This window comes from Emydura macquarii, unplaced genomic scaffold (genome assembly GCF_026122565.2).
Source record: "Emydura macquarii macquarii isolate MOO-44397 ecotype Brisbane River unplaced genomic scaffold, CSIRO-AGI_Emac_v2 contig_18, whole genome shotgun sequence".
NCBI classification, from domain to species: Eukaryota; Metazoa; Chordata; order Testudines; family Chelidae; genus Emydura; species Emydura macquarii.
In genome coordinates, this window is record NW_027130155.1 from 2,671,126 (window position 1) to 2,697,544 (window position 26,419).

The 26,419-nt window shown below is 39.6% G+C and overlaps 1 protein-coding gene across 5 annotated transcripts in view; it reads right to left on the reverse strand.

The window, feature by feature from the left end:
- The window catches only part of KCNAB1 (potassium voltage-gated channel subfamily A regulatory beta subunit 1), a 214,806-nt gene that overhangs the window by 12,529 nt on the left and 175,858 nt on the right, over positions 1-26,419 (reverse strand). For all 5 annotated transcript variants that reach the window (XM_067548647.1, XM_067548405.1, XM_067548487.1 and 2 more), the window contains 3 exons: positions 25,565-25,608; positions 17,401-17,487; positions 511-596 (listed from right to left, as the gene is read on the reverse strand). In XM_067548647.1, coding sequence (XP_067404748.1) covers positions 511-596; positions 17,401-17,487; positions 25,565-25,608 — 217 coding nt within the window. The remainder of the gene's footprint in view (positions 1-510; positions 597-17,400; positions 17,488-25,564; positions 25,609-26,419) is intronic.

Genomic DNA, 26,419 nt, shown 5'->3' on the forward strand with positions numbered 1-26,419 from the left:
AGTAGGCTCCCACAATCTCTTCAGATGCAATATATGGACATTCACGTTTCCAAAGCTCCTTTTTCATAGAACTTTTTAATGTTTTGTTTTCTGTGTATTCAAAAAAAGCAACAAATTCTCAAGGCATTTTGGACCTGAAAAGACTCATTGACTTCAGTGGTTCTTGGATCACGCCCTTAGTGGTTAATAGTGACTAAGTATTAATTATTTGAAAACCCAGCAACTGTAGATTCTCCTCACTTCAGACCCTAACCAGCCTGTAGGTGTATGTATGGTATGATGTCACTGCAGGCCACCTTAATCCACCTAAAACTGGGTCTACACTACAGTTGTAAATGGTTTTAAAATTGTTTAGCTGAACAGATTTTAAAACCAGTTCAAAAACTTTCCCAGAACTGACTGGTACTTATTGTTCAACCTTTGCTTTGCATTCTGGCAAATTCTGCTGCCCTGAATGTGATCTAGAGTATGTAACAGAAACTAGTGATACTTTTTTAAAAGCTACATTACCATGATTTCCATAGCACTCCAGCGTGAGGTTCCCCAGTACATTGCCATCCCCTGGTTTATCACGTGTGTCATTGCTCGGACAATTTCTGAAGAAGAAGAAAAAGATGAGATCCATATGAAATTTCATATTAATCCATCTAGTTACCACCAAAGTTACTACAATATTTACAATCAATTGTAAATAGAGCAGACTATAGTTTACACTATCAAGTACCTAGTGATCACTAAATAAATACCAGCCTAAAATAGAATGTTAATATTACCCATCATTAAATGTTTGCTTTTTCAGTACCTGCACCCAACTTTATTGGTGAGTCAGGCCCAAGCTACAAGGCATGTTTTCAGATTTCAAACTCAACAATTCTGGGTGTTTGGAACTGGTGTGTTGAAACCTGATTCTGATTTCACTTTAATAATGTAAATCGGGTGTAAACACTGAAGACATGGGGTTCTGGTTACATGAGATACCAGTAAGATAAGAAATAAGGCCCTGGATTCAGACTATTATATAAATAGGTGGCAGCTGCCACGTTAAGAGCTGGATCCAGGTTGAGGTTGTGAATCTCCCAAAAATGGATGCTGTCTAGATCAAGGGATTTTCCCTGGGCCCATCTTTACAGTAAATATGTGAATATAAATAGCTCGCAATGGGCTAAGCAGTTTTGCGCAATGATCAACATGAAACTAAAACTAACCCTAAAATAATAGCTTTGTAGCTCGGTAATAATATAGTCCATCTTCAAACACCATGTTTGCAATTTTCTCCTGTTTGTGGATGAAGTTGCATTGTATGCGGAAATTTCAGGAGAATTACCATGGTGGTTAGTGAATGTAAATTTTCTTATTAAGCAAAGTATTACATGTGCTCATGCCTATCCATGACATTATTTTTCTAAAATTTAAGAACACAAGAGGGCAGTATTATAGAAGAAGAGGTTTGGGAAATGTAATGACTAAAAAACTATGCAAAAAAAACCCCTTATGTTCAAAAGATATCTTTTTAATTTAATTTTACAAAACAAGTATATACTCAATCTTTTGGCTTTTTACTAAGACTATTAAGATGCCAGTGAATAAATAAAAAGCTGGCTAATTACATGGTTGGTTATGTCAGACACCTAAAGGAACTTTAGAATAAATGTTTTTTCACTGTCCATTTACATCCTCACTGTGTGTCAGTCAAAGTATTAGATTATGCCTCCTTCCTTCCAAAATCTAAAAGTATTAAGTAATACTTTGCTTAATAAGAAAATTTACATTCACTAACCACCATGGTAATTCTCCTGAAATTTCCACATACCATGCATACTTGCATATACCATGCAACTTCATCCAACTTCATTGTGTTCTATGTGGGGCTATGGGAGGAGTGATATTTTACCATTAACAACATAATTTAGCACTTATATAGTACTTTTTCTTCCATAGACTTCAAAGACCTTTACAAATATAGGTAAGCATTGTTCTCTCCATTTCTTGATGGAATAGCTGATGTGTAGAAGGTTTAACTGACTTGTCCATAGTCACACAGAGAGTCAGTGATAACTGCAGCAACAGAATTCAGATATCCTGACTCCCAGTTCCTTGCTCAGTCCATTAAATCAGAATGTCTCAACCAGGGGTGTGACCCAGAAGTGGGTCGCCACAGGTTGCTGGATTTCATCTCACTGATTGAGAAAACAGCAACATTTCTGGGTCTCACCAAATGGGAGCTGTGGAGTGCTCAGCACTTTTAAAAATATCAGGCCATTTATTTAGGGATGCCTAAACTTAGAAGATGTCTATACTGAAAACAAACAAACAAAAACACCACATGTGTTCTTAATTCGGATTAGCTAACCAGCATTAGCTAATTTGGGTTAAAACAACAATGAAGACTTGGCAACGTGGCTTTTAACTTAGGTTAACTGCTTGAGTTCAACCTCAGACTGTCCTATGGGCTTGAACTCAAGCTGCTAACCAGAGTTAAAAGCAGAATTGTCATGTCTGCACAGCTACTTTAATCTGAATGACCTAACCCAGGTCAGCTAATCTGAGTTCAGAACACAATTGTTTTGTGGTGTGTGTGTCTGAGACACAAACAATTTTCTAAAATCTTGGCCTATTGTTTTTAAACTGCCCAAAGCATGCTAGGTACATTACAAATAAACACATTCTCTGTTCTGATAATCTGGACAATGAGCAGGAAGAGATTTATGTAATGGGATGCAAATAAGCAAATCTCAGCTAATGCTGATGTTTAGCATGCATCTTGTGGTTCCAATTTTTGTGTTTGGAAAGTTAGGGGCCTCAAGAAGTCCCCCCCGCCCCCCATGTTATTTACAGCTATGTATGTCTCTATGCATAAACAACCACCTAGTTTAATTTGCAATTGTTAAATTGCATTGACCTTAAAAATGAAGGTGGGTGCTGAATTTCATTCTAATAAAAGGAAAGAATTGTAGAAGGATGGAGAAGGCTGGGATGTGTAATATTAGCATTTCTAGAGTGATATCCTGAGCTGCTGTAAATCATCTCTGTAGCTCCAGTGATTTAATATAATGTTGCCAAATTACACTAGCTGGTCTAGTCCCTACAGTTTATAACTACCTATGTAATCATACTGTATAATTAACTTCCATAGGATTGGGGAGCCAAAAGATTAACAGAATTCCAATCCTCTCTTTTTTATTGTGCTAAGGGGAATAAACTGAAATTGACAGGCAGACAGAATAAAGGATGATTGCACTAGAGTTTCTAAATGCTCCAGGATATTTGTGCCCCAAGAATCTATCACTGGTGCTTAATTTTATAAGTCCAATTTTTAATAAACTATTGTTGTTTCTGGAAATAAAAACCTAAACAAAATGTCCACTTTCATAAATATAGTTTGTATTGAGCATGAAGATTCAGCTCAGTTAGCAGTGTAAAAAGTGGACACTTGAATATGATTCATCCCACATCTCTATCTTTGTTTGACAATAACTTTATAACTTGAAAACCCAATACTTTAAAAGTGGAAACTGATATGGGAAATATGGTCAATTTTTTCTGTCTTCATGCTCTGAATTCTCAAAAAGTGCATTGAGCACCATGTTTTTCCATTGAATTTCATGAGATCCTGGGGTTGGTAAAAATGGGTTACTGAGGCCAGATTCACTGAACTGGATGCCTCCTAGTCTGCCCCTGCATTGGGAAATCCAATCATGAAGAACCACATCAGGAAATACTATCAAGAGATTCATGTCAGGTGCCTCCAGCTCACTGACTGTAGTATATTCATTCAGTAATTCTCCTCATGGAGCATAGAGTGCATACTTCAGATCACCCCTTTCCAGAGATCCCGGTCTCCTGCCAATGTTGTGGCCTGTTCTGTATCAAGGTTGAGGTGGATGAGGAAGGAAGCCAAGACATCCCACAAGAGTGTGCCAGGCGATCAACGAGGCCTTCTCCATCCAACTTTTGTTGGGTCAAATGCATAAAGCTGGTGTGTTAGTATGGCCTCTGGCATATGGAGCAGATGGCCAAGCCACCTGAGCCAACGTTGAGTCACCAGGGAAGACATTGGAGGCTGGGGGATCCAATGCCTGACATCCTTATTCATAATGTGATTAAACCACCATATACCTTTCATATGTCATTGTTGTTTCATGTTGAAAGTGTCCCACTGGCGCATGTGTGTCTGTGGTGGCCCAGGTTTTAGAGCCATAGAGAAGGACAGAAGCCACTGCTGTTTGACAGATATACAGCACAGTTCAAGTCGATTTGTGATGTTGATGCCAAAACACCCGTAGCTAACACCTGTAGCTGGTTGAGTCAATGTTTCATGTCAGCAAGGCAACCTCCCTCTTGGTGACAACAGCACCAAGATACTCAAATGAATCGACAAATTCAATTCTTGTCCATCAATTACGATGGGTAGGAGTAGAGGTCCATCAGCCACTTTCACCGGTTTGGTCTTCTTCCAACTGACTTGAAGACCAGGCTTACTTGTTTCTTCTGTCAATATATTCAGGGCATTAATGAGATTAGTTTACGAGAATGTGAATATAGCCATGCCATCTGCATGTTCCATATCTGTTATGCAAAGATTATGCAATATCACCCACAGTATGTGACGGGTTTCTATCATTTGGTCAATAAGAGTATTGAACTGATCAGAGGAAGCCATGCACCTTTGACAGACATCACTGTTGTACTCAGACGAACTGGACATACTTCTATCTCAGTAGCCACAGCTCTCCCTTTGTTGATGCATTTCAATAAGAAGGCTGAGGAGCTTGCCAGACACACCCGCAGCTTGCAGAGAGAGACAAAGGGAGTGACGATCAACAAAGTCAAAGGCAGCTTTTAAATCAATAAAAGCTGTATATACCTCATCCTTCTTGCGCCAAAAATCCTGGGCTTTTTAAATAATTTGTCTAATGGTAAAAATCTGCTCCATGGCTGCTTGGCTGGGCATAAACTCAGCTTGATGTAGATGCCATAAATTCCTTATGGTGGGCTTAACGTGCTCAAGAAGTACCAGCATGAACAGTTTGCTTGGAATGGAAAGCAAAGTGATGCCGTAGTGATTAAAGCACACCAGAACATCACCTTTCCCTTTCAAAAATGGCAGAACAATCCCCTGGCGCCAGTCATTGGGTAGTTTCTCATGAATCCATACTTTGCTGATAATATTGAATCCTAGCCATGCTTGATCAGCTCAGCAGCTATATCACAGACATTGGTAGCACAGCTATTCTTGAGCTTACAAGCTGCACTTCAGAGCTCCTTGACTGACATCCACTACATCACATGGGATGGGGCAATATATTAAATCAGGGTGAAATTTACCCGCGTGCAGAGGGCCAGCACAAGGCCTGTGCACCACTTAAGGAATTAAGTGAGACTTAAATAGTATTTAGGCTTTCTACTGACCATTCAGTGTTTTGGCTTTTTTTAAAGCATCAGCTATTGGAGTCAAGCGATTGCATAAAAATCACAACTTTCACTAAAAAAAAAAAAAAAAAAAAAGTTTCCAGGCCACCTGATTGCATAGAAAAGCTAGACAATGCTACCTGAGTGTACCCTAAAGGCCAGAGAGCAAAGATCCCCGCCCCCAACTTTGTTGTTTTTAAAACACCCTTGTTTTTTGAGGCCTTGCTCATGATTTTTCAACACTTGGGGTTAGCAATACTGCTGACCCTTTCCACTGGGGTGAATTTCACACTCTGGGAGTGCTACTTTATTTGGTGTCTAACACTGGAAATCCGATCTGTGCACACCAGAAGTACTGATGACTGGGTTTCCCAGGGTCATGGAGTATGGCTACAATGCAATTAAACACCCACACATGGCCCAGGCCTGATGACTCAGGGTAAATTTGGTATCCCATGAGGCTATCTCCATTCTTGCTCTGTTCCAATACAGGCCCCCAAGAGGTTGGTTATTTTCATGAATAATGGAAGTAAAATCATTATCCTGGCCACCTTTAATAATTCTGTCTGTTGCTGAGCTTGGGCACAACAGCTTTCCTGGCTGAAATATGTCATTCTTAACATTATCATTAACCACTATTGTTAATTTAGCAACAAACAAAGGCAAATTTAGTCTTGGGTCCACATATTCAGAATTGTGTGCATGCAAATGAGCAGTTAGACACAGCTCACAGGTACCATGACTGCTCACTGAGGGTGAAATTCCCCACTGCATAGAGGACTCTCACACTGTCTATGCATCACTTTGTTCTCACTTAAGCCTTATTTTGAACTGAGAAGTTTATGTATTCACATGACTCCAGGAGCTAGGGCTTTTTAAAAAAACCACACCAAATATCAAGAGACTCATACTGCCCAGTATCCTGCAGGATGTCTGACAACTTTAAACTTCCTATTAGAGCTTAATCCTTTGTAGCACAAGGCCCAGTAATTAACCACTTTCCTTGCTTATCATTTCTATTCTAAAAGAATCTACAAACTTAATGATACATTAAGCCTCTTGCCAGAAACCCAATCCATCCAACATCTCAGTATTAATGGGTTTATTTCTTTTTTTTATGTAGCAAAATATTTATCCTGATGAATGATTTTTTTACCCACTCTGATAACCTATCATTTAAATGATACCTGACAAAAATAAGCCAGAAGATGTCTGAGAGGCATAAGAAATTGTCCCTAATATTTGGTAGCATATTATCAGTAAAGAACAGGGTGTCTTGCAACCAGCAGGAGCTGTCTTTTTCCAGGAAGAAAGCTGCAAGAAACAGATTGGAGTTTAAATCTGTGAGATGGATTTTTGACCTATTAAATTTGCAATCAAGTTATTATTTAATCATAGCTATTGATCATTTAGAATGGATTGAGGAAAGCCTAGTGTATAATTTAATAAGAAGCCATACACCATATTTTCAGATGCATATATAACTGTCTAGAATATCAGTTCTGGAAGATATATATACTTTTATATCACAAGCATTCTCATCCTCTTTGTAAAGGGATCAAGCAAAGGAGCTTGGCAGATAGATTGCTCTGAAAATCTTGGAGTTAAGGATTTCTTCTGCAGGTACTGAGAAGCAGATGAACATGAAGTCCCCATCTGTACTCCAAGAAGAAATCTCTCAGAACTAGAAACTATCCCTTTTGCCATGCTTCTGTTTCTTTATATACAGCTTATTTTTTCATCGGTAACATGTTATCACTTTAAAGGCCTAATTAAATTTATTTGTGAGCGTACTTTGCTCCAGTAAACAGCATGATGAACGGGTAACTCACTTGGCACTGAATGGTGAAAGAATTTTGAATATGTTCAAACAGTAGGTTTTATGATAAATAATCATTCAAAGAGTGCCTGCTTTTAAATGATGGTTTTGTTTATTCTTTATTGCAGTAATATCTTCTTGGCAGTTTGAGGATAATGTTCTGTTTTCTAACCTCTCTCTCACATCCTCTTTGGTGAATGATGACTTTTATTCCTCCCTAGCCTTTAAAACAATAGAACACAAGTCAGCATGGCAAAGTGTGTAATCTTGTCTAACAAATGCAACCTCAGTGATGCAACCTTTGCTTCCTCTGTTAGCAAGATGGCTGCCTGCACAAGAGAACATAAACATGTCAGGGTCCTACATAAACAGTGGCTATCAGGTTTGGGGGTGGAAGTTGTTGATCAGTTGTAAATAAATGATTATTTAGAATGTGGAACAGAGTCCCCTCCAGACTGCAATAATTTTGAATTTGCTTAAAGTTATTTCTTATGGGTCAAATCTTGATCCCTGTGCCTCTGCTACTACAGAGGTTATGGATGTTTGTGAACTACTTAGATATCTCAGATGAAAGGCCAAAGGCTTCTATTTTTGTTATTCATTTATTATATTACTATTATTTATTAAGCAAAAATTAGCCCAAAATAAGCAGTATATTATAAGAAGTGTGAAAGGCAGGAGATGAAATGAAAAAAATAATTATTTTATAATTAACAGAAATAATTTACTTAATCCTACTACTTAAAGTAAGAAAATGAGCCCCAAATATTTATACCACAAATCATGTAAAAATTTCCTCCCCTTTTGTAAATAAATGCTGTTGTGTACACAGCACACAAGCAATTGCTATACATTTTGGAATCCATGTTATTAATCTCTGAATCCTGTGATGTATTAGAAATAAAAGTATTGCTAGTATGTGCTTTGCACAATATTTCAATCTAGCACCTAAAGAGTTAGCCCTGATCCTACCATGTGTGGGCAGACCACTGTGCCTGTGCAGAGCCTCATTGACTTCAATAAAGCTATGTGAGTGCAGCAATCCCCTTGTGTGTTTCAAATGTTGGGCCAGGGCCTTAATCCTCAGAATGAATAGACATGGGCTAAACTGGGACTCATGTGAGCTGCTATTTTCTAGTTGACTAGAGGTGACTAGGCTTCAACAGCAAAAGTTGTTTATCTGCTTGCACCTGTATTCCTATTAACCAGTTTGTTCTCAGCTGCAGAGAAGGGTATTGGCTGCTAAGCTACTGTTCTGATTTTACACTCCTGGAATCTCTCCTCCTCTGCTGAATACAAGCATATTGTTAAGAAATTGCAAGTGGGTGCCTTTTGATTCTTCTACAGCTAACACCAACTCTTATATGTAACACTGTGGTACAGGTGAGCTGCCACATCTTATCAAAATTCAAAGTGAATTCCGATTCCATGAAGCTTTTCCTTGCACAATAGAGAGTAATACCTCATTCCAAAGCTTGGGCAACGAGTCTGAAACCCATTGTCCCAGAATAATAGCAGCATAACTTTCCACTTGATAAATATGAACAAAAGTGCTTTATTTTGTAGCTAGAAAAATATTCTTCTCCCTCCTCACCCCCTATTTCTGTAACCCCTGCTACAAAAACTGTCTTTTAAAAAAATCCCATGACACGAGGGGCATAATAAATATAAAAACCATGTAGCATTCTTTGTTGTTTCTTTTGTCTTATTAGTCACAGGAGATGTCCTCCCCCCTGCCTGTCTCCCTGAGACATGAAAGAAGAGAAGGTGTGGTCTCCATTACATCTTCCTTCCCAAGGCCCAGCCTTCCTCTGTCTGAACAGAGAGGACGTATTCCACACTGATCATCTCACTCATGTGTGGAAGCAGGGCTCAGCTACTTCTGAGCAACCAACCCTTCCCCATGGGTCTCAGGTCCATGTAGGAGTAAGGGGCGGAGACGAGGCTGGCAGGGGAGAGGAGTGGTTAGCCCATGGCAGGGCAGATGCACACTGTCCCCACTTCAGCTCTATGAATCTTAAGCAGTAAAAATAATACACCCAGGGGTTGTATTGTAGTACCTTTTTGGGAGCGCACCCCTTTTCATGGAGGCAACCACAGAAGTTGAAATCCCCAGTAGCATGGCTCCAATGGAACAGTGGCTTCAGGAAGCCAGAGCTGGTGCAGAGGCAAAGCACTTCCACAAAGATGGCTCAGGCCTCCTGTAAATCCTTATGAGCTGGGGATTGGCCCTCCAGCCTAACCCGCACTCTCCTGCCCTTTCCAAAGGAATGGCAGAGCATGAACTCTGCAAAGGGATCCTTAGAGGGATTTCCTCTTTCAGTGCACCTTCCATAGGTTCTTCCACAGAGGAGGAGCTTCCTCCATGGAAATCCAGAAATACTTTATTTTCAAAAAAGAAATGCAAATTCCCAAGATTCATTTCTGTAGGTTGTTTACAATTATTTTCAATGTAAAGAGCTAGTACATTTTTTAGTTTGGTTATTGCTGCTTAAAACTGTAAATTGCTAAATCCCTGTGTTAGAACATGGATAACTGAGTTGCTAGTCTCCTAAAAGGCCTCTTGTATAAAATTATACACTATAGAGTTATAAGATGATAAACCAAACCTGATTAATGATGCCTGGAGCTTCAAAAATGCATTTACCCATCCAGAAGCCTAGATACTTGTTTTTGTCATCAAGGAATTGTTTCTTTTTCAAAAGGAATAACAACAATCATTAAAAAAAGAAAAATCATTTTACAAAAGAGAAAAATGATCTCTGACAAGGAGTCTTGGATTTGTACTGAACTTTACCAAATTTTGGAGTGTTTACATTTAGTGCGCAACATCCGACCACTATATAGATAGTTCTGAGCTGCAAATTCAGATCCAGATCTTGACTTGGGGTTTTGGCCAGGGCCTCTCTCTACTTATTTAGATATTTCTGTGAAATCAGATAGAGATTTCTAGGTTCTTCTAAAACATTATGCTACTATTTTTTTTATTCTGCCACACAGTACTTGTCATTACAGAACTCTTGCAATCTTCACTGGGAACAGAGAGCCAAACAGAGAGGCTGCCTGAACTGAACATTGTGGGCTCTGCATTTGTAGAGATCACTCACAAAAATGAGGAGCCTATTAGACACTGTCTGCACTAGCAAACTTAGTAGCTGTAATTCACATGGCACACGGCCTATCCCCTGTATGTTTTTTAGTCAGAGAGAGAGAAGAGGAGGGAGGGAAGGCAGTTAGAGGGCTGTAGGGAAAGGTAAAAAGAGGACCTGACACTTTGGAGAGTCTCAGAGGGGTGTGGGGAACGGAACAATGACCATATTTGGGGACTGAGAAGAAGGGAAACAAGAGGATTAGTTATTATCTGAACTAATTTGAGCCTTTCATAAATAAATGTGGGTTGAGTACTGCCCCTGATATGGAATTACTTTAATTACAAACAGGTTCTGATCAATGGTGTGTCTGCAGACTTTAAGTAGTCCTGGCTGTACCCTCAGGGCTTCCTCCCTGGAGGCAATGGTTTCCTCCTCTTCAGTCTGTGCAGGCCTCAGCTCTCCAGCTGGGTCTCTTGACAGTTCAGTTCCCCTTCCAGGACTTTATCCCTGCCCAAGAGTACGCCACTTCCCCACAGTCCCAGCCTTCCCTGATGCTTCACCCTTACCTCAGGGCTCTTTTACATTAAGGCCCAGCAGGCAGGCAGCCAGCCAGCCAGTCAGCCAGCCAGCCAGCCAGCCAGCACTCTTCCCCACTCCCCCATTCCCTGCTAGCACTGGTGCTGCTGTTCCCTTTGGCCAGCCTGGAGCACCACATGCACTCCTCCAGCTCCAGCATAGAACTGACTGGCTCTGGCTCTGCAACTCCTTTTATATGACCCTCCTAGTTCCTGACTGGCTGCTCCCTGCAGCCTCTCTGATTGGCTTCTTCCCCTGCAGCCACTATAGGCTGCTTGGAGGACTTCTCCACTGCTCCTTTCCTGGGAGGGGTGTGACAGGATCCTGAGGCCTCCAGCAGGGGCCTCTGGGCCTAGTCCACCCCTTCACCGGTACAGAAAAATGACTTAACAGTAACTATGAGTCTCAGCTTTTTAGATTAACAAACTTTTGTCTGTCTCCTTGGAGACTACAATCATCTGCACCAACTGATTTTCTGAATGTAAATTAATTAGTCTTCTGATAAAAATGTAAGATTGAGCTGTCCAATGCGCTTCCTAACATAAGAATTTAAACTGATTGAACACATTGGGAGCAATCAAACTTTGGCAGAGGATGGACTAGATGACTCAGATTTTTTCCTCTCTAATTTGTATGATTCAATGAGAAACTCTGGAGTGCTCCAAAGGTTCAAACCTGTTCTAGGTCACAGGCACATTGAATTAGATTATTTTATTCCAATCTCTCAAAAAATGTGTTTATTTCACAAGACCATATACCCTACATAAAATTCTCCAAACCTGGAAATTCTCTTGTCTGGAGAGATCACGTAGATGAATAGCACAGGTAGCGCAGATGAGGAGAATTAAAGTGAATTCTGACATTATTTGTGTGGCATTTGCCAGCACTTTGTTTACCTAATCAGTTTTATATTCTCATTTTGTCATCCTGAACAACAAATATTTATAAACAATCCAAAACAAAACAAAAAAATATTTTAGAGTAGTGAGATAAGAGGTTATAGAACTTTTTGTCAGAAGATTTCAAAGCACTTTAGAAAAGAGGCAAACATCATTATTTCCATTTTACAGAAGGGAAAACTGAGGCAAAGGAAGGTGTTTGAATAATGATTGGCAAATCCCAAAAAGGTTTAGAGTTCAGATTCAGAATTTTGGTTGCTTCCTCTGAACTATCAGAACCTCCTGCATCAACAAAAATATGGCTAAGAATCTTATGAGAATTGATTCTAACTCAGGATTTCTGATGATTCCTGTTACCAATCAGTCTGGCAATACCCCAAGAATGACCTTCTGCAGTATTTTGGCAGTCCTGGTTAAAGAAGAGGTAGGGAAAATAAAAGTTAAAATTTCAGAACTTTTAAATTGAGTTCTAATACAGAAGGTCGGTACTTATTCCTGACCCAATTCACCTGGCCCTAGTTCAAGAATACAGCATACTGGAGTTGGATTTCTGGATTTATTCTTTTGATGGGCTGCAAAACAATGCACACTAAGGGAGAAACTCAATAGTTTTAAGGCATTTTTTAAATTTACCATTTCTTGACAGATAAAATTCCCTACATTTTGGCCATCCATAAAGCAACAACATGATAACATTCCTGACATTTTGGCCACTGGTACTGTAAACAATGAATGCCTTAAGATCACTGAATTTACCTCACAGCCTGATGGTATGCACACACTCTTTTACAGTCTATAAACCACTTTCCACTGGAATCAAAGCAGCACCCTAGGAAAACCATTACAGCTTTAAAGAAAAGAACAATAACTGAAGAATGTGCCTGAAACTTTGAAACCACTGACTTCCTTAAAAAAAAAACTAGTGTGTCCTTACAGTTAAATTCTAGCTGCGTATCCTGCCATTCTCTCGACCCTATATAACTGTGCATGATAGAAGGAATTTCTTATCACTGTTGTGAATGGATAATTATTTGTTTCAAAGGTTTGTTTCACTGTGCTCTGTATTATGGAAATGAGCAAGCAAAGGATAATTTTATTTACTTGGGTACTAACATTGGGAATATTGGGAAAAACATGAATAAATAAGGAGTAGGAATCAGGAATGACTGTGGGTTTATATTTTTTTCCAAGGAAGTTTAACATGCATTGTGCATGCCAGATATTGCAGATATGACAGATGGCTCAACAGATGCTGTGGGATAGAAAAAGCTTGCTGGGTGAACCATTAAAAAAAAAAGTACATGAAAAGAGTAAACACTACACCATTCATAGTCAAATCCCTCCCCCAAACTCCCCTCTCTAGAAATCCTGCCTTATAACCTAGGGTTATAGAATGCTGAAGCGGAACTATAATTCAGCTGACACTTATAATGCAGGTTGTCTTTAATGATTCAAATGGCATCATTTACTTTTCTATCAATAGATGAATATAAGCTGTCATTAGAGCCAAAAGGGGTTGTGACACATTTTAGCACAGACTACGCTAACAATCCTTCCCATGCAGTTAATCTGCTCTATGGTCATTCCATCTAGAGAATGAACTTGTGGGTTCAGGAAGGAATTCCTTCCACTGCCTGCCTGGCATTGCACAATTGCCCTACTGCATTGTATGAAATAACTTAGGATCCAATGAGGGCAGCAGCTCAGTGGTATTTTGGCTTGAGACAGGCAGGTCTTGGAGGACAAAACACAGACAGGTCAGGAACTTCTTCTCTGAGCCTGTCCTCATTAGATAAGTCTGTTTACTTAGGTCTGTACTGTGAGAGCTCGTTGGCGACATTGCAGAGTAGTAGAAAGATCCAGGTGAGAGGCAGGCAGGCTTAACTGGCTTAGTGGGAGAGCAACTCATGCACTTAAAAGAGATATTGTCAGATGGAACAGTAGACTAGGTGTCTGACAGGGATGAAGTGGCATTAACAATGGATCTTTTTCTTTTAAGAGTGTGTGTTTTCTTAGATATGGCAGGAGGAAAGATAACTTTCCAACTACGTTCTGGCCATCATGAAGCCCTTGGTTTTCAGTGAAGATTAAGTCCACCAGGAAGGAGAGAGGAAGAGTTAAATCCCCAAGGAACTGTTTTCAAGTCTCAGGGGTTACAACACTTATCAGATTCTGGCTTTTCTAGCAGCTGAGCTCTGCTTCTTACAGTTGAGGCTGGAGTTGCAGATTACATGAGATAACCATCATGAGATGTTTGGCATGAGAGGAAGCACACAGTCAGAATGGATGGTGTGACCTCACTACAAAAGCAGCATTTATTTGTTTTCCTCTTAGACTTTGGTTTTTAACCACTTTTTACATCCCCATGGGAGGACTAAACGAAGTTGAGAGGGTACAATTAGCTTAAGGAAAATTCTGGTACACAACAGTGAACTAAATACTCATATTCAATAAATACTCAGTTCATCCTGTGAGGCAGAATATAACTGAGAAAGTGGAGCCTCAAGATCATTCGTATCAGCATTCAAACTTCTGCAGCTCCATTGGTCTCTTATTCCAGTTCAGGCACCAGGTAGCTGATAATCCATCTAAGTAGAGACTAAACCCGTCCACTGAGGGATGCTAATGCATTAATGTTTTAATATGGCTAAATGTAAATGTGTACATCTAGGAACAAAGAATGTAGGCCATACTTACAGGATGGGGGATTCTGTCCTGGGAAGCAGTGACTCTGAAAAAGATTTGGGGGTCATGGTAGAAAATCAGCTGAACAGGAGCTCCCAATATGATGTTGTGGTCAAAGGGGTTAATGCAATTCTTGAACGTATAAACAGAGGAATCTCAAGTTGGAGTAGAGAGGTTATTTAACCTCTAGATTTGGCACTGGTGCGACAGCTGCTGGAATACTGTGTCCAGTTCCGGTGTCCACATTTCAGGAAGGATGTTCATAAATTGGAGAGCGTTCACAGAAGAGTCACAAGAATGATTAAAGGGTTAGAAAACGTGCCTTACAGTGATAGACCCAAGGATCTCCATCAATTTAGCTTAACAAAAAGGTTAAGGGGTGACTTGATTACGTCTATAATTACCTACATGGGGAACAAATATTAGATAATGGGCTCTTCCATATAGCAGAGAAAGGTATAATATGAACCCATGGCTGGAAGGTGAACCTAGACAAATTCAGACTGGAAATAAGGGATACATTTTTAACAGTGAGAGTAATTAGTCATAAGGTTCATTTTTAAATCAAGATTGGTTGTTTTTCTAAAAGATCTGCTCTCGGAATTGCTTTGGGGGAAGTTCTATGTCCTGTGTTATACAGGAGGTCAGACTAGATGATCACAATGGTCCCTTCTGGCCTTGGAATCTATGAATCTATAAATCTATGGAAACTGCTCTTACAGAGTTGTTAAATGGATGAATTTCCAATTTGGTTGTAGAGGTTTTGCACTCTATAGCAAAGTTGGATAAAGAATTCACAGTGAACATCTTGTCTATTCATCTTGTACATTCATCTATTTTCTGTTTGCAATCTGTTGTCAAATAGCTTACAACTCTCTCAAATTCAACAATTATTCAGAATTACTTGATGAAATTTTTATCTGAAGCCCATTCAAACAGTACATTGTAAATATTCAAAATTTTAGTTGAGTTGGTTAGTTTTGTTTGGATACGTAGACTCTATAATGTTTCATTATTATTTACTGTCTGTATTCAGGTGGTACCCAGGAGTCCCAGTCATGGACCAGGACCATACTGTGTTAGATTCTGTGGAACACATGACAAAAAGACAGTCTCTGTGCCTATGCTGAATGAACATAACTCTTAGAATCAGGTTTCTGGCTCGTCATGTTTACAACTTCAGAATTCACTACCCACAAATAAGGTCCATTAATTACTTAAAATTTGCTGTTTGCATGAACTTCATGACCAATAAACTCATTTCTTAGAATATTCCCAGAAAGTGAACACAAAAGAAGTATAAATGTAGTCAAAGTGAATTTATTTAGAAGACGGAACCAAATATTCATGGCAAAGTTTTGCAATATTTGCCTCTGTCTACTGTGCTCTAATATAGGCAACACAGGATATTCAATTCTGCTGAAGGATAAGTTGGTAAATTGTTCTTAAAAGAACAGGTTCTTTTCTGAGCTAGGCCCAGACACTTTCTAAATACAGCTGACAACAATAATAGTGACTCAGAAAGTCACTTGTGATTTCTTCTTTTTCTGTTCAATAAAGAATATGAAGGCCATAACTGAGAGCAGCCAAAACATGTTTACACATAAAATACTCTCTAACCCTTTCTTGTATTATATTACAATTGACTGAGCAAAAAGGTTATTTCTGCCTCCAAGATATAACATGTCATATTCTTTGACTTTATCACCTATTAGTAAATGTCCAATGGTCTTAAAATCTTAGACCAGTCTCCTAAACCTATAGCTGCAGGGAGTTGTCAGTCAGTGTAACACTAATGTAATCCGCCTAGAGTTCAAACTGGATCCTGTCTTGGTTAATAAATGGGCATCAAAACCTCCAAAATTCAAGCTAACAATTTAGAACAGGGTTGTCAAATTCCTGGGCTGTTTGATGTAGTTATTCTACCACCCATGACAGATTCAGATTCTGCAGACTGCATGTTTTGTTTGTTTTTTTTTTAATTAAGTTTTAGTTCTAATGGTTAAGAAGATAATATTCTGAATTTGTATCTGTGTAGGGCCACGTTAGCTTGAAAAACACCTGACATCTAAGAGAAGTGTTAACTGTCCCCATACAATAGGATGCTAACTTTGTAGCTTAATTATAATTTAAAGGCCATATTTTCAGAAGGCTGTTTCTAATATACATATCTAATTACCATATTTGTGCATGCAAATCAGACAACTGAAGGACAGGAATAGCGAGGAATAGCAGTGGCCAGAATCATTTTCCCCCACTGAATGTAACAGTGAGTGTGTCAACTATGGACTTGTCGAGACTAGGATTTAAAAGTATGATGTTAGCTTGTGTCAACTAACATGTGTTAACTAACATGTTGTAAACGTCTAGCATAGACAAGGCACACTACCTTTAACGCATGCTAAACTGGTCAAGTCAAAACTAAGATTTCCCTTAGCATTGAAGAGAGGGGGCCTTGTACCCATTAGACTTTAAAAACATGTTCATTAGCACCTCAGAAATCATTTAAAACTTAATATCATAGGTACATCCTGAAAATCAGGGCAGAAGATTTATTAGAATACAGGATGAGACAGGCAGATTTCATTTGGCATGAAGTTTGGCATGAAGAAGTTCGGCACAAGGTTCAAACACAAATTCATTTCAGATGTGTTTAATGAAATCAGAAAAAAGAAATAAACAGCATTAAAGCCACCACATGGATATAAAAAAAATCCTCAATACTTTCCTTTTTAAGAGAGATGAATGCATTTAGAATAAGTGTAAATTTTAAGGTCTCCAAGGTCTCTAGAGTGAAGTGTTTTATATTTAATTTACTTCACCTGAATATTTAATAGATTTTCATTTTCTACCATAATTGGTATAAACCTTTGAGCCAGAATCAAACACATTAAAATCTTTTATTAAAGCTCTCACTAACCTTCCATGGGGGTATTATTGTCTGGTCGATTTGCAAAGACAACATCCACATACTCAAGCTGCAGTCTCTGGAGAGAAGCCTTTAATCCTAGAAGCAGCAAGAAAGAAAAAAAAGAGAGAGAATCCGTACATCAAAAATAGCCAGATTGAAGATTGGAACACATCACAAAAGAGGTGACTGTTTTGACATGTTACCGTAGTGGTCTGTCTTAAAACGTACACTTGCGATGGACAATGGTGTCTCGTCTACTCAGCCACATTAAAAAAATATCAGAATTTGGCTTCATGCAGAATTCATGGCCCTCCATAAGAATTTTTTTAATTACAGTCAAATTTGGATTGGAAAAGATATGCATCCTGGTAAGCCTGTCAAATGGCAGCCTCCAGGGACAGAGTTCAGAACATTGATGTTGTTTCAGAGTTAATCTAATCAAAATCCTGTCATAGAGTATTTTTGCAAAACCTCATGGCACATTACATTGGTGTGGTTCCACATAATTAAGTCCTGCCACTCAAGGGGCTTTCCAGAAATGAAAACCCAGAGGAGAGGAGTCATGACATTCTGTTATATATTTATGATTACCAAGACTAACACAATACTTTACAACACAAGAAAACATGATACCGAACAGGATCCTTCAAATGTCACCTCTACTTGGTTAAACAGAATTTCTCCTTCTCTAGTAAAGGATTGCAAAAGTTATCCAGCAAACTGCAACAAGCTAAACTCATAATGTTCCCCTGAAAACCAGGCTCCATAAAGTGAGAAAGCATGAGCTTGTAGCCCCTTAGTCCTAGGAGCCAGAAGAGCTGGGTTCTATTCCTGACTCCTACAGATTGATTGTTTGTCAGGACAAAGTCACTTTCTGTATTTCAATTTCCTCATCTATAAAATAGGAATAATAATGCTTACTGACTTCACAGGAATATTGGGAAACTTAATTCATTATATATAAGTGCTTTGAGATCTACAGTCGGATTGTGCTATAGGAATGCAATGTTCTATGTGGTGTTTTTATAGCAGTAAGATGAACACGTAATAGGTCTGAGAGCTCCCACGTAGTGTACTATAATGCTAAATTTATTTAAAATTGATTAATCGCCAACTCCTCCCCCCCACCCCCACCCCCAAAAAAAGAAGAGGATTAGAACCTCAGTTGCTGTAAATTGGCTTATTTCCAGAGGACCATATCCCCAGCTGGTGTAAATCAGCTACATCAGCTATAAACAAAAATGCAGAGGTGCTTATACATTTCCAGAGAACTAGTGTATTATATTTTTAATGGAGAATCTGACTCATTTAAATTAGTTATAAAAAGTGAACCATCATTTTTTAAGCACCTGAACAAACTGCGTCCCTTTGCTATGAATCACAGCACTTGTCTTGTTTGAAAATGTTTTAGAAATCTTTCAGGTAGTTGTACAGTGAAGTCCTCTTTTCAAGCTTCATAGATAAAACTGTCCGTGATACCTCATACAGACACACTGGTCTGTATCGCTAATTAAAGTATAATTATCGCTGACTATTGCTGATATAGTATATCATGGAACGCACAGCTCTATAATGTTCAAAGAGAACTTGAACTATACGGCCTTGGGAGTTCACTACTTTGTTAATTTTAATTCTACATGAAGGTTAGAAGTCCTCTTCCTTTTTCTTTTCTTTTGAGTCTAAAATGACCAGTATCTTAACTGGAACAAGGCAAAAAATTTGCAGTGAATAATTCATTAAATGAATTTAGACTTTTTCTGCTTGTGAGTTATCTGCAAACAGGGTTATTGGAAGAATTATTCACATAAATGTATTCCAGCTTGCACATTATTCACAAATTATTTGTCACAACTACTACTTCATGTTTTCTCCTCATAATTTGCTATGCATGCTGTGTGTAATAAGCCAAAACAAAACCCTAGATCCAGCTACACCCAAACTCTTGAGCATTCCAGATCCAGATGTTGAGGCTTGAGCTCATCTCTAATGTACAGCATATTGTGACTATGAATAATGAATATTTGTAGGTCTGAACGTTTCTTTTTCTAACTTGCTTTAATGTAGTAACATTTTGGATCAAATGTGAATACATCTAGAAGATTGGAGCATACATTTATCAGTTTTTTCTATAGCTACTAGATGCAATTGGGTTCTATCTCATATGTGAGAGGCAAGACTAATCACCTCCAAGATTCACAACTCAATAAAAAGTATTTAATTTTTCACTGTGCCTGTAAATTTCAATTATTGCAAAATAAAATCTATTCAAGGGGTGGGTTTTTTCATATGGAGTTCGATACTGAAATTTAACAGGGACCATATGACTTAGTTAAGAGCTTGGTTGTGTAACGATGCACACCAACATTTTCTCTGTGGGAATCTGCAAAATTTTATTTTAGCACATAGCACATGGAGTTCTTAGCTTCTGAATAAGCAGGCTGGCATATAGCACATAATTCTTTAGCAGCATAAAGAACATATCATACAAAACCCTTTCAGAACAGAAGACAGAAGCAGGTCAAATAGCCACAAGAAGTGGGTGGTTTGAAATCCCTACGTGTAGTTTATGAACACAAATACAGGGGCAGATTCTGTCTTGCTGTAGTGCAGAAGGAGACTTCCTTCCTGTAGACTCCCTCTCCTCCATGAAGGCACCAAATGCTATAGCAGCTCTGTGCTCTGGGATGTATGGAGACTGCACCCTCCCAGCGTCTTTAATACTCATAAGGGAACAGAGAAATGTGGAGCTCTGACACGAATACCATCCCCTGCAATAACTTGCAGAGATGAGGGAGCAGGCTGCATTGGGAACACCTCAGCATGCAGGGGAAGTGTACACATTGCACTACCCCCGTGTTCATAAACTAGCCAGAGGGATTTCAGTCTACCCATCTCTCCTAGCTATTCAACCTGCTTCTGTCTTCTCTTGTGAATGGAATTTGTACTATATGTTCTTTACACTGCTAAGAAATTATATGTTATAGACCTATCTGCTTACCCTAAAGCACAAGAACACCATGTGCTGTGTGGTAAAAAATAATCAGTTGTTTTTGGCATGTTCTGTTAAGCAGTCAAACTCTTGTGTTGTTTTTGCTTAATTTCAAGATCAAACTCTATAACAAAAATGCACCTCTTGAAGCCCTGTCCTCCCACAAACTCTCCCTAGAGTGGCAAGAAGGCTCACCGAACTTAACATGTGGCTGAGTTTGTCTGGCACACTCTGATCCTTAATAGTTTGGTACAGTATGTGAAGATCTCAAGAGTCAAGTCTGCAGAAACTTCTATTAGCTTGAGCTCCCGTAAATGTGTATTGCCCAAGTATTTGTCCAGACTTAATTTTGTACATACAAATATTTATTATTATTAAACATTTATATTGCAGTAGCACAGAGAAGCCAGCTGGGCTGCCCATTGTGTGAGGCACTGTCCTGACATGTGCATGTATCCAAGGGATGAGGCATGCAAGCCTGGAGTGTCCAAAATCCTGCCCACATAATTCTGGGCATTCAAATGGTTGGCTTTATTTTGGCTTCTACGGTCTCTCTCATCTCTCGCATTTCATTCCCATAAATAGATTAAATCCATTTGGTCTATTTCATGTTTCAGCTCCTTTTCTGCATGACCCTCCAACATTCTTCATTCAGCTGATTCAGAGCAAGGCTATCACCTCCTCTTCTCCGTGACTCAGACCTTACTGAACTATTGGTATTACCTCAATCACTCTCTTCTTCTATCTTCTTTCTTTTTACTAACTTATTTATTTTCCTTTTATGATCTGCCCACAGGGTTTTAAATCAAAGGGCTTCCAATATTGCTTCAAGAATGCTTTTAAGATGTCAATTTTGGATTAAATCATAACCTTTCCAAGAAGCTGCATTCTCCCTGTAATAAATTTGCAGCTGAGATTGCTGACTCCTAAGAAGATGAAATGGAGTCTGAATTCTCTTGTGTTCTACATGTACATTACATACAAATAAATACATTAAATAAATTCAGATCAGCTGTCGGTCCCACCCCCTTAGGTCACCTACCATCCAGAGAGTCTCAAAAGGTGGTGGTGACTGGCTGTGCTAGGTTTGCTGTGGGTTTCCCAGGATGTATGCCAGGGACTTCTTGCCCCTCCTGATTAATTATAGTTCAGTTTGGTGTCGTGCTGGGCCAAAGGTAGCTCCACTGGTGGTAAGAAGCCTGGAAGGGAGGGAAGAGCTGCCCCCTGCTTTTAGGCTGAGCGGAGGAAGGGCAAAAGGCAATTCCAGCTCTGCTCCTGCTGTAGTATGGTTTTCCCTCCCATGCAGCCCCATGCACTGGGAGGGTGGGAGGGGAGGCAGGTTTAGGTTTCAGTGGGTTATCTCACGATTTTAGGGATGGATATAGTCTTTGGTTAACTCATTTGGATGTTTGAGCTGGGATGATAGGGAGGGAAGGGTAAAGAGCTATGAGAATTGTGTGGTCTGATGTTTAGCTGGGACAGAGAGACTCATCAGCAGAGGCAGCTGGGAATCTGTCTCAGTGGCAGGCAGCTCTCATCAGAGGTCTACTCAGGTCTAAATTTTAGGTCCAGTTCAGACCCAGCCCTGATCTGGACCCAAGCCCACCCAACACAAGCCCAAGAGGATCGAGCTGTTTCCAGCCTGACACTGACTCTGAATTGCTGCTGCTGCCACCACCTCCTGCTCCTGGGGTCAGCTCTTTCTCTGCTGCCTGTGGGGTTGGTGAGGCGGTGGCAGCAGCTGCGAGCCCTGCTTCTGCCTTCCCTCTCACTTTGCAGCGCTGTGTGCATGCTGCCGCCAGCCCTCGGTGCCCTCACTCTGGCCTGCAGCACACACAGTGCAGCAAGGTGGTAGTGGCTGGCAGGAATGGAGCATGCAGCCACGCCTCACTGACCTCATGGGCAGGAGAAAGGAAGCCCAGCCCGAGACCGAGAGGGGTCAGTTGTTTTCCCATCCAACCCGGAGCCAAGACCTGGAGTCAGGTCCCATCAGGCTCAGGCTGCATTGCAGGGCTGTAGCTCTCATCCCCTCTCCAAGAGGGCGCAATAGGATATGATGCAAGCTGCATGTCCAGGCCTGGCTAGGAGGCTGGATGTTATCTCTGGTTGGGTGGCCATTTTGATCCTGGGGTGTGCTAATCAGGACAAAGGGTGGCTTTTGGTTTGGCTAAGTGACTACAGCCACCCTTTGATGTAAAGACTACACTCATCCTCCTTTATTTCTATTTCTATTGTTTATTCAATAAAGTTATGGCCTGTCACAGAGTGAGCTAGCCCTTTAAGAGGGCTAGGAGTCAGTCTCCCTTGTGCTAGAACCTCTGAAGATGGTTTTGAAGCTAGGAATCAGATGATCCCTGAGTGTCCATTTAGTCTTCAGATGAGAGGTGGTGCTTATAGAAAGCAAGCTTACTCAGAGGAGAGACCCAGGGTCAGAGAGGTCCTCGGAAGGGACTTGCCACACTAGCCCGGGCAGAAATAGAAGACTTAGGAGGAAGAGGATTGAGGAAACACCAGGCATCAAAACCTGGGATTTAGGAAGAAACTACTGAGCCCAGCCAAGGGCTGAATGAACCGTAGAGTTGGGGGAAGACTGGTTTTGATTTAAATCAACATTGAACTTGGTGTTACTTTTATGGCAATAAAGCAGGTCCTGGGAAAGGATGTTTATTTGATACATGAGAGCATTTGGATGGTTGTTGAGGAACTCAAGAAGGGTAAACTGTCTGAAGCAATCACAGAGCCCAGAGCCAGAAACTAGTAAGGCCCTGCTATTCAATATATCTTTTTATCTTCATTGTTCAATGTGTTGCCCCAGGACTTATTTACTGGACTCCATCCACATCCTGCACTAAATGCTAAGTTATTAATTATCCCCTGGACATTTCGATGGTGCTCATCACCATAGTAGGAAAATTAATATGTGTGAAGCACTTATCTTCACAGCATCCCGTAGAAGTCATATTACTGTCCCCATTTTACAGATGGAGAAATGAGGCACAGAGAAATTAAGACTGAAAATATCCACTAATTTCGAGTGCCCAAACAGAGACACCATATGGGCTGATTTTTCTGTGGATGTGGCTTTTTTCATTATATGTTCCAAGCACAACTTAAGTTGACTTCACTTGCAGATGTGAGCTCTGAGGACTTCTGGATGTCAGGCCCTAGGTGGTCTCAGTCTGGGGTCCCATTAAATGAGGAACACACAAACAGTGGTCAACCTGTGACAAGTTTGGTTTAAGTGACTTGCCCAGCATCACATAGGAACTCTGATGCAGATGCAAGGATAGAATCCAATAATCTACAGTGGCATTCAAATGTCTGAACCCTGAGACCATCTTTCTCTTCCTGCAATCCCCTGCCTCATTCATTATCTCTGCTACAAATAAGGCAGGGATGCTACAGAAAATAATCTCATTCACTGCACAACCCAATTAATTCCCTGAGCAATGTCTATCCTGTGCTCTGAATGAGACAGTGAGCCTGTGGAAACAATAATAGGTGAGCATATAAGATTGCATCATAATGTATATGTACAAAGGGGCCAAAATAGGTTTGCATAGGTAACACTAATATGTGACAACTCATAAGTACATTATACAAAGCAATATTTTATCCATAAGCCAAGTGTAGGCATATATATAGATATAGATATATATATAGAGATATATTTCATAAGAGGAAGTTAAAATATTAGAATTTTAGCAGAGAAAATTTTTAGAAGACAACAGTGTTGAACAAAACTGATTGGGAGAGAAAAATGGAGGTAAATGCCATACAAGAGAAAACTGAAAATGTTCAAAGATAAAATAGGTCCAAAAGATTATACATTCAATCTAACAAATATCTGGATTATTAAAAATAGCTTGGGTAAAGAAGGAAATGCACAAATTAATCAAAGATAACAGAGGCATTCAAAAGGAGGTGAAGTACCAAATACAGAGGAAAAATTGGAAGAATACAAAAATCAGAAATGGAACAAATAATAAGAACAAAGCAGAATAAAAGAAAGATTTCAAAAGAGATGATGGGTCAGATCCTCAATGTGTATAAATCGGCAGGTCTCCAGAAATGTCAATGGAGCTACACTGACATTCACCAACCGGGATCTTGCCCACAGATTTTAAACAGTTTAAACTTTTTTGAATACACAAAACCATGAGTTTTGTTTGGGTTTATGTGCTCAGGTCGTGCCTCTCTCAAGTTCTCTCTCTCTCCCTTTTATGCTTTCATTCTTTTTTTGTTAAAGAGGCCTGTATAACCCTGGATTCTTCTCATCCCTTTTTTTTCCATTTCCATCCACTTTTGTCATTTTATTGAACAGAGCAGGTAAAAAGAAATGCATCTAGCACAATCAAAATCCCCAGGCAGTAAAGAGCAAACAAGAGGTGACAGCAGGATAATTAAAAAAAAAAAAAAACCCAGTCAGACTTCACTACTGCAAATATTGGGACTGATCCCACTGAACTCCTGTTGATTTTATAAAGAGTAGGATCAGGCATATTTTCAAGAGCAATGTTTTAAACCTTCAGCAGTCTGCACAAGGCAAGCAATACTGGGCGATAGGTGGTATAATTAATGAGGGGTTTAGGTAAGCAATATACTTGAAAAAACGACGTATAATAATATATGTAACAGACTGCTGAATGGATTTGTGTAACAATTCAATAATTAAAAAACTGATGTTGTAGATGTGAAGTATTTGAAGTTTCTTGTATGCATTGCACTTTTTCACCCCTCGTGCAGAGACCCAGCCTGAGGCCCTCTGTTGCACTGCGGCCCCCACACGGGGACTGCACAAGAGGTCGGCTGAGCAGCCCCAGTGTGCCATAAACTAATCTCCACATCATAAAAGGGAATTGGCATGGAAGATCAACTGGGGGGTAGGCCAGGACAGGGGAGGGACTGTGGATCCACCTTTATGTCCCAACGCCGAAACAACCAGCGTGGAGGGACTATGGCTGCTTTTCCAGCCTTCAGTTTGGAGAAGCAGCTGTGCACACCAGCCCAGGTTGTGACATTGATTTCACCTCTCAGCATCCTCAAACTCCATTTGCACTGAGCCCAAATACCTGGGCTTCATGGAGTGAATCTCAGCTTTGGGGTTTCCCCCCCCCTTATTCAAGCATGTTCCCTAAGCCAGATGGATTCTTGGGATGGATAAGGCTGTTCTATAGCACATACCTTCAATAATGTGTTTTCTTGAAAGCCCCCTTTCTGTTTCAGCTCTGCAAAGATAAAACAGGTAAATGACTATTAGTGTGGGTGGTGTTATTATTCTAAGACTTCTAAAGAACTGATGTTCTTAGATTTGCTAATTTTATATTCCAGCCAGAACAAGCTTTGAATGTTTGAGAAATGAGAAAGTTAGAACTCAAATAATAGAGCTATCCTTCACTGGGGAAGAAACAATGAAGTCCCAGAGACAATAGCACCTAGAAGTAACAACATTCATATTCATAACAACAACTCAGTAATATTCATTCTGTCTATGTTAAAGTACAACCTGACATGCAATTTATCATTTTTTTTAATAAGTAGGAGAATGCAATGGTTAAGTTTCATTGGAAGATGAAGCAAAAACCAGTACAAGCTTCAATTAGGTTTGACAGAGTAAGATTTGATCCGAACTCCTGTCCTAAACTGGTCTCCTCAGACCAACCTTATTGAAACTTTTTTGTTCACACTACCTTTTGATAGCTATTCCAAAAAGATATAAAACAGGATAAAAGCTTTTCCCTCACATGTAGACCTGTTTTACTTTTACAAACTACAAACATAGTAATTAATATGGACTTTCAGAGATACTGCAGACTTTATTCAGGCAAAACTTCACTTGACGAGTCCATTTTATGTGACCCATATTTCAATTTTAGATTTAGAGACAATATACCATTTTATAATCTTTCTTGCAGACTGTTTAACTTTGTATGTGTTTGTAACATAACAATCATATTTTGAGTCTGAAGCAAAGCAATGGCACAGTAAAATCAAACAAGACAGTCGCTATAAATCTACAGTACTCAAATGCATGGTATT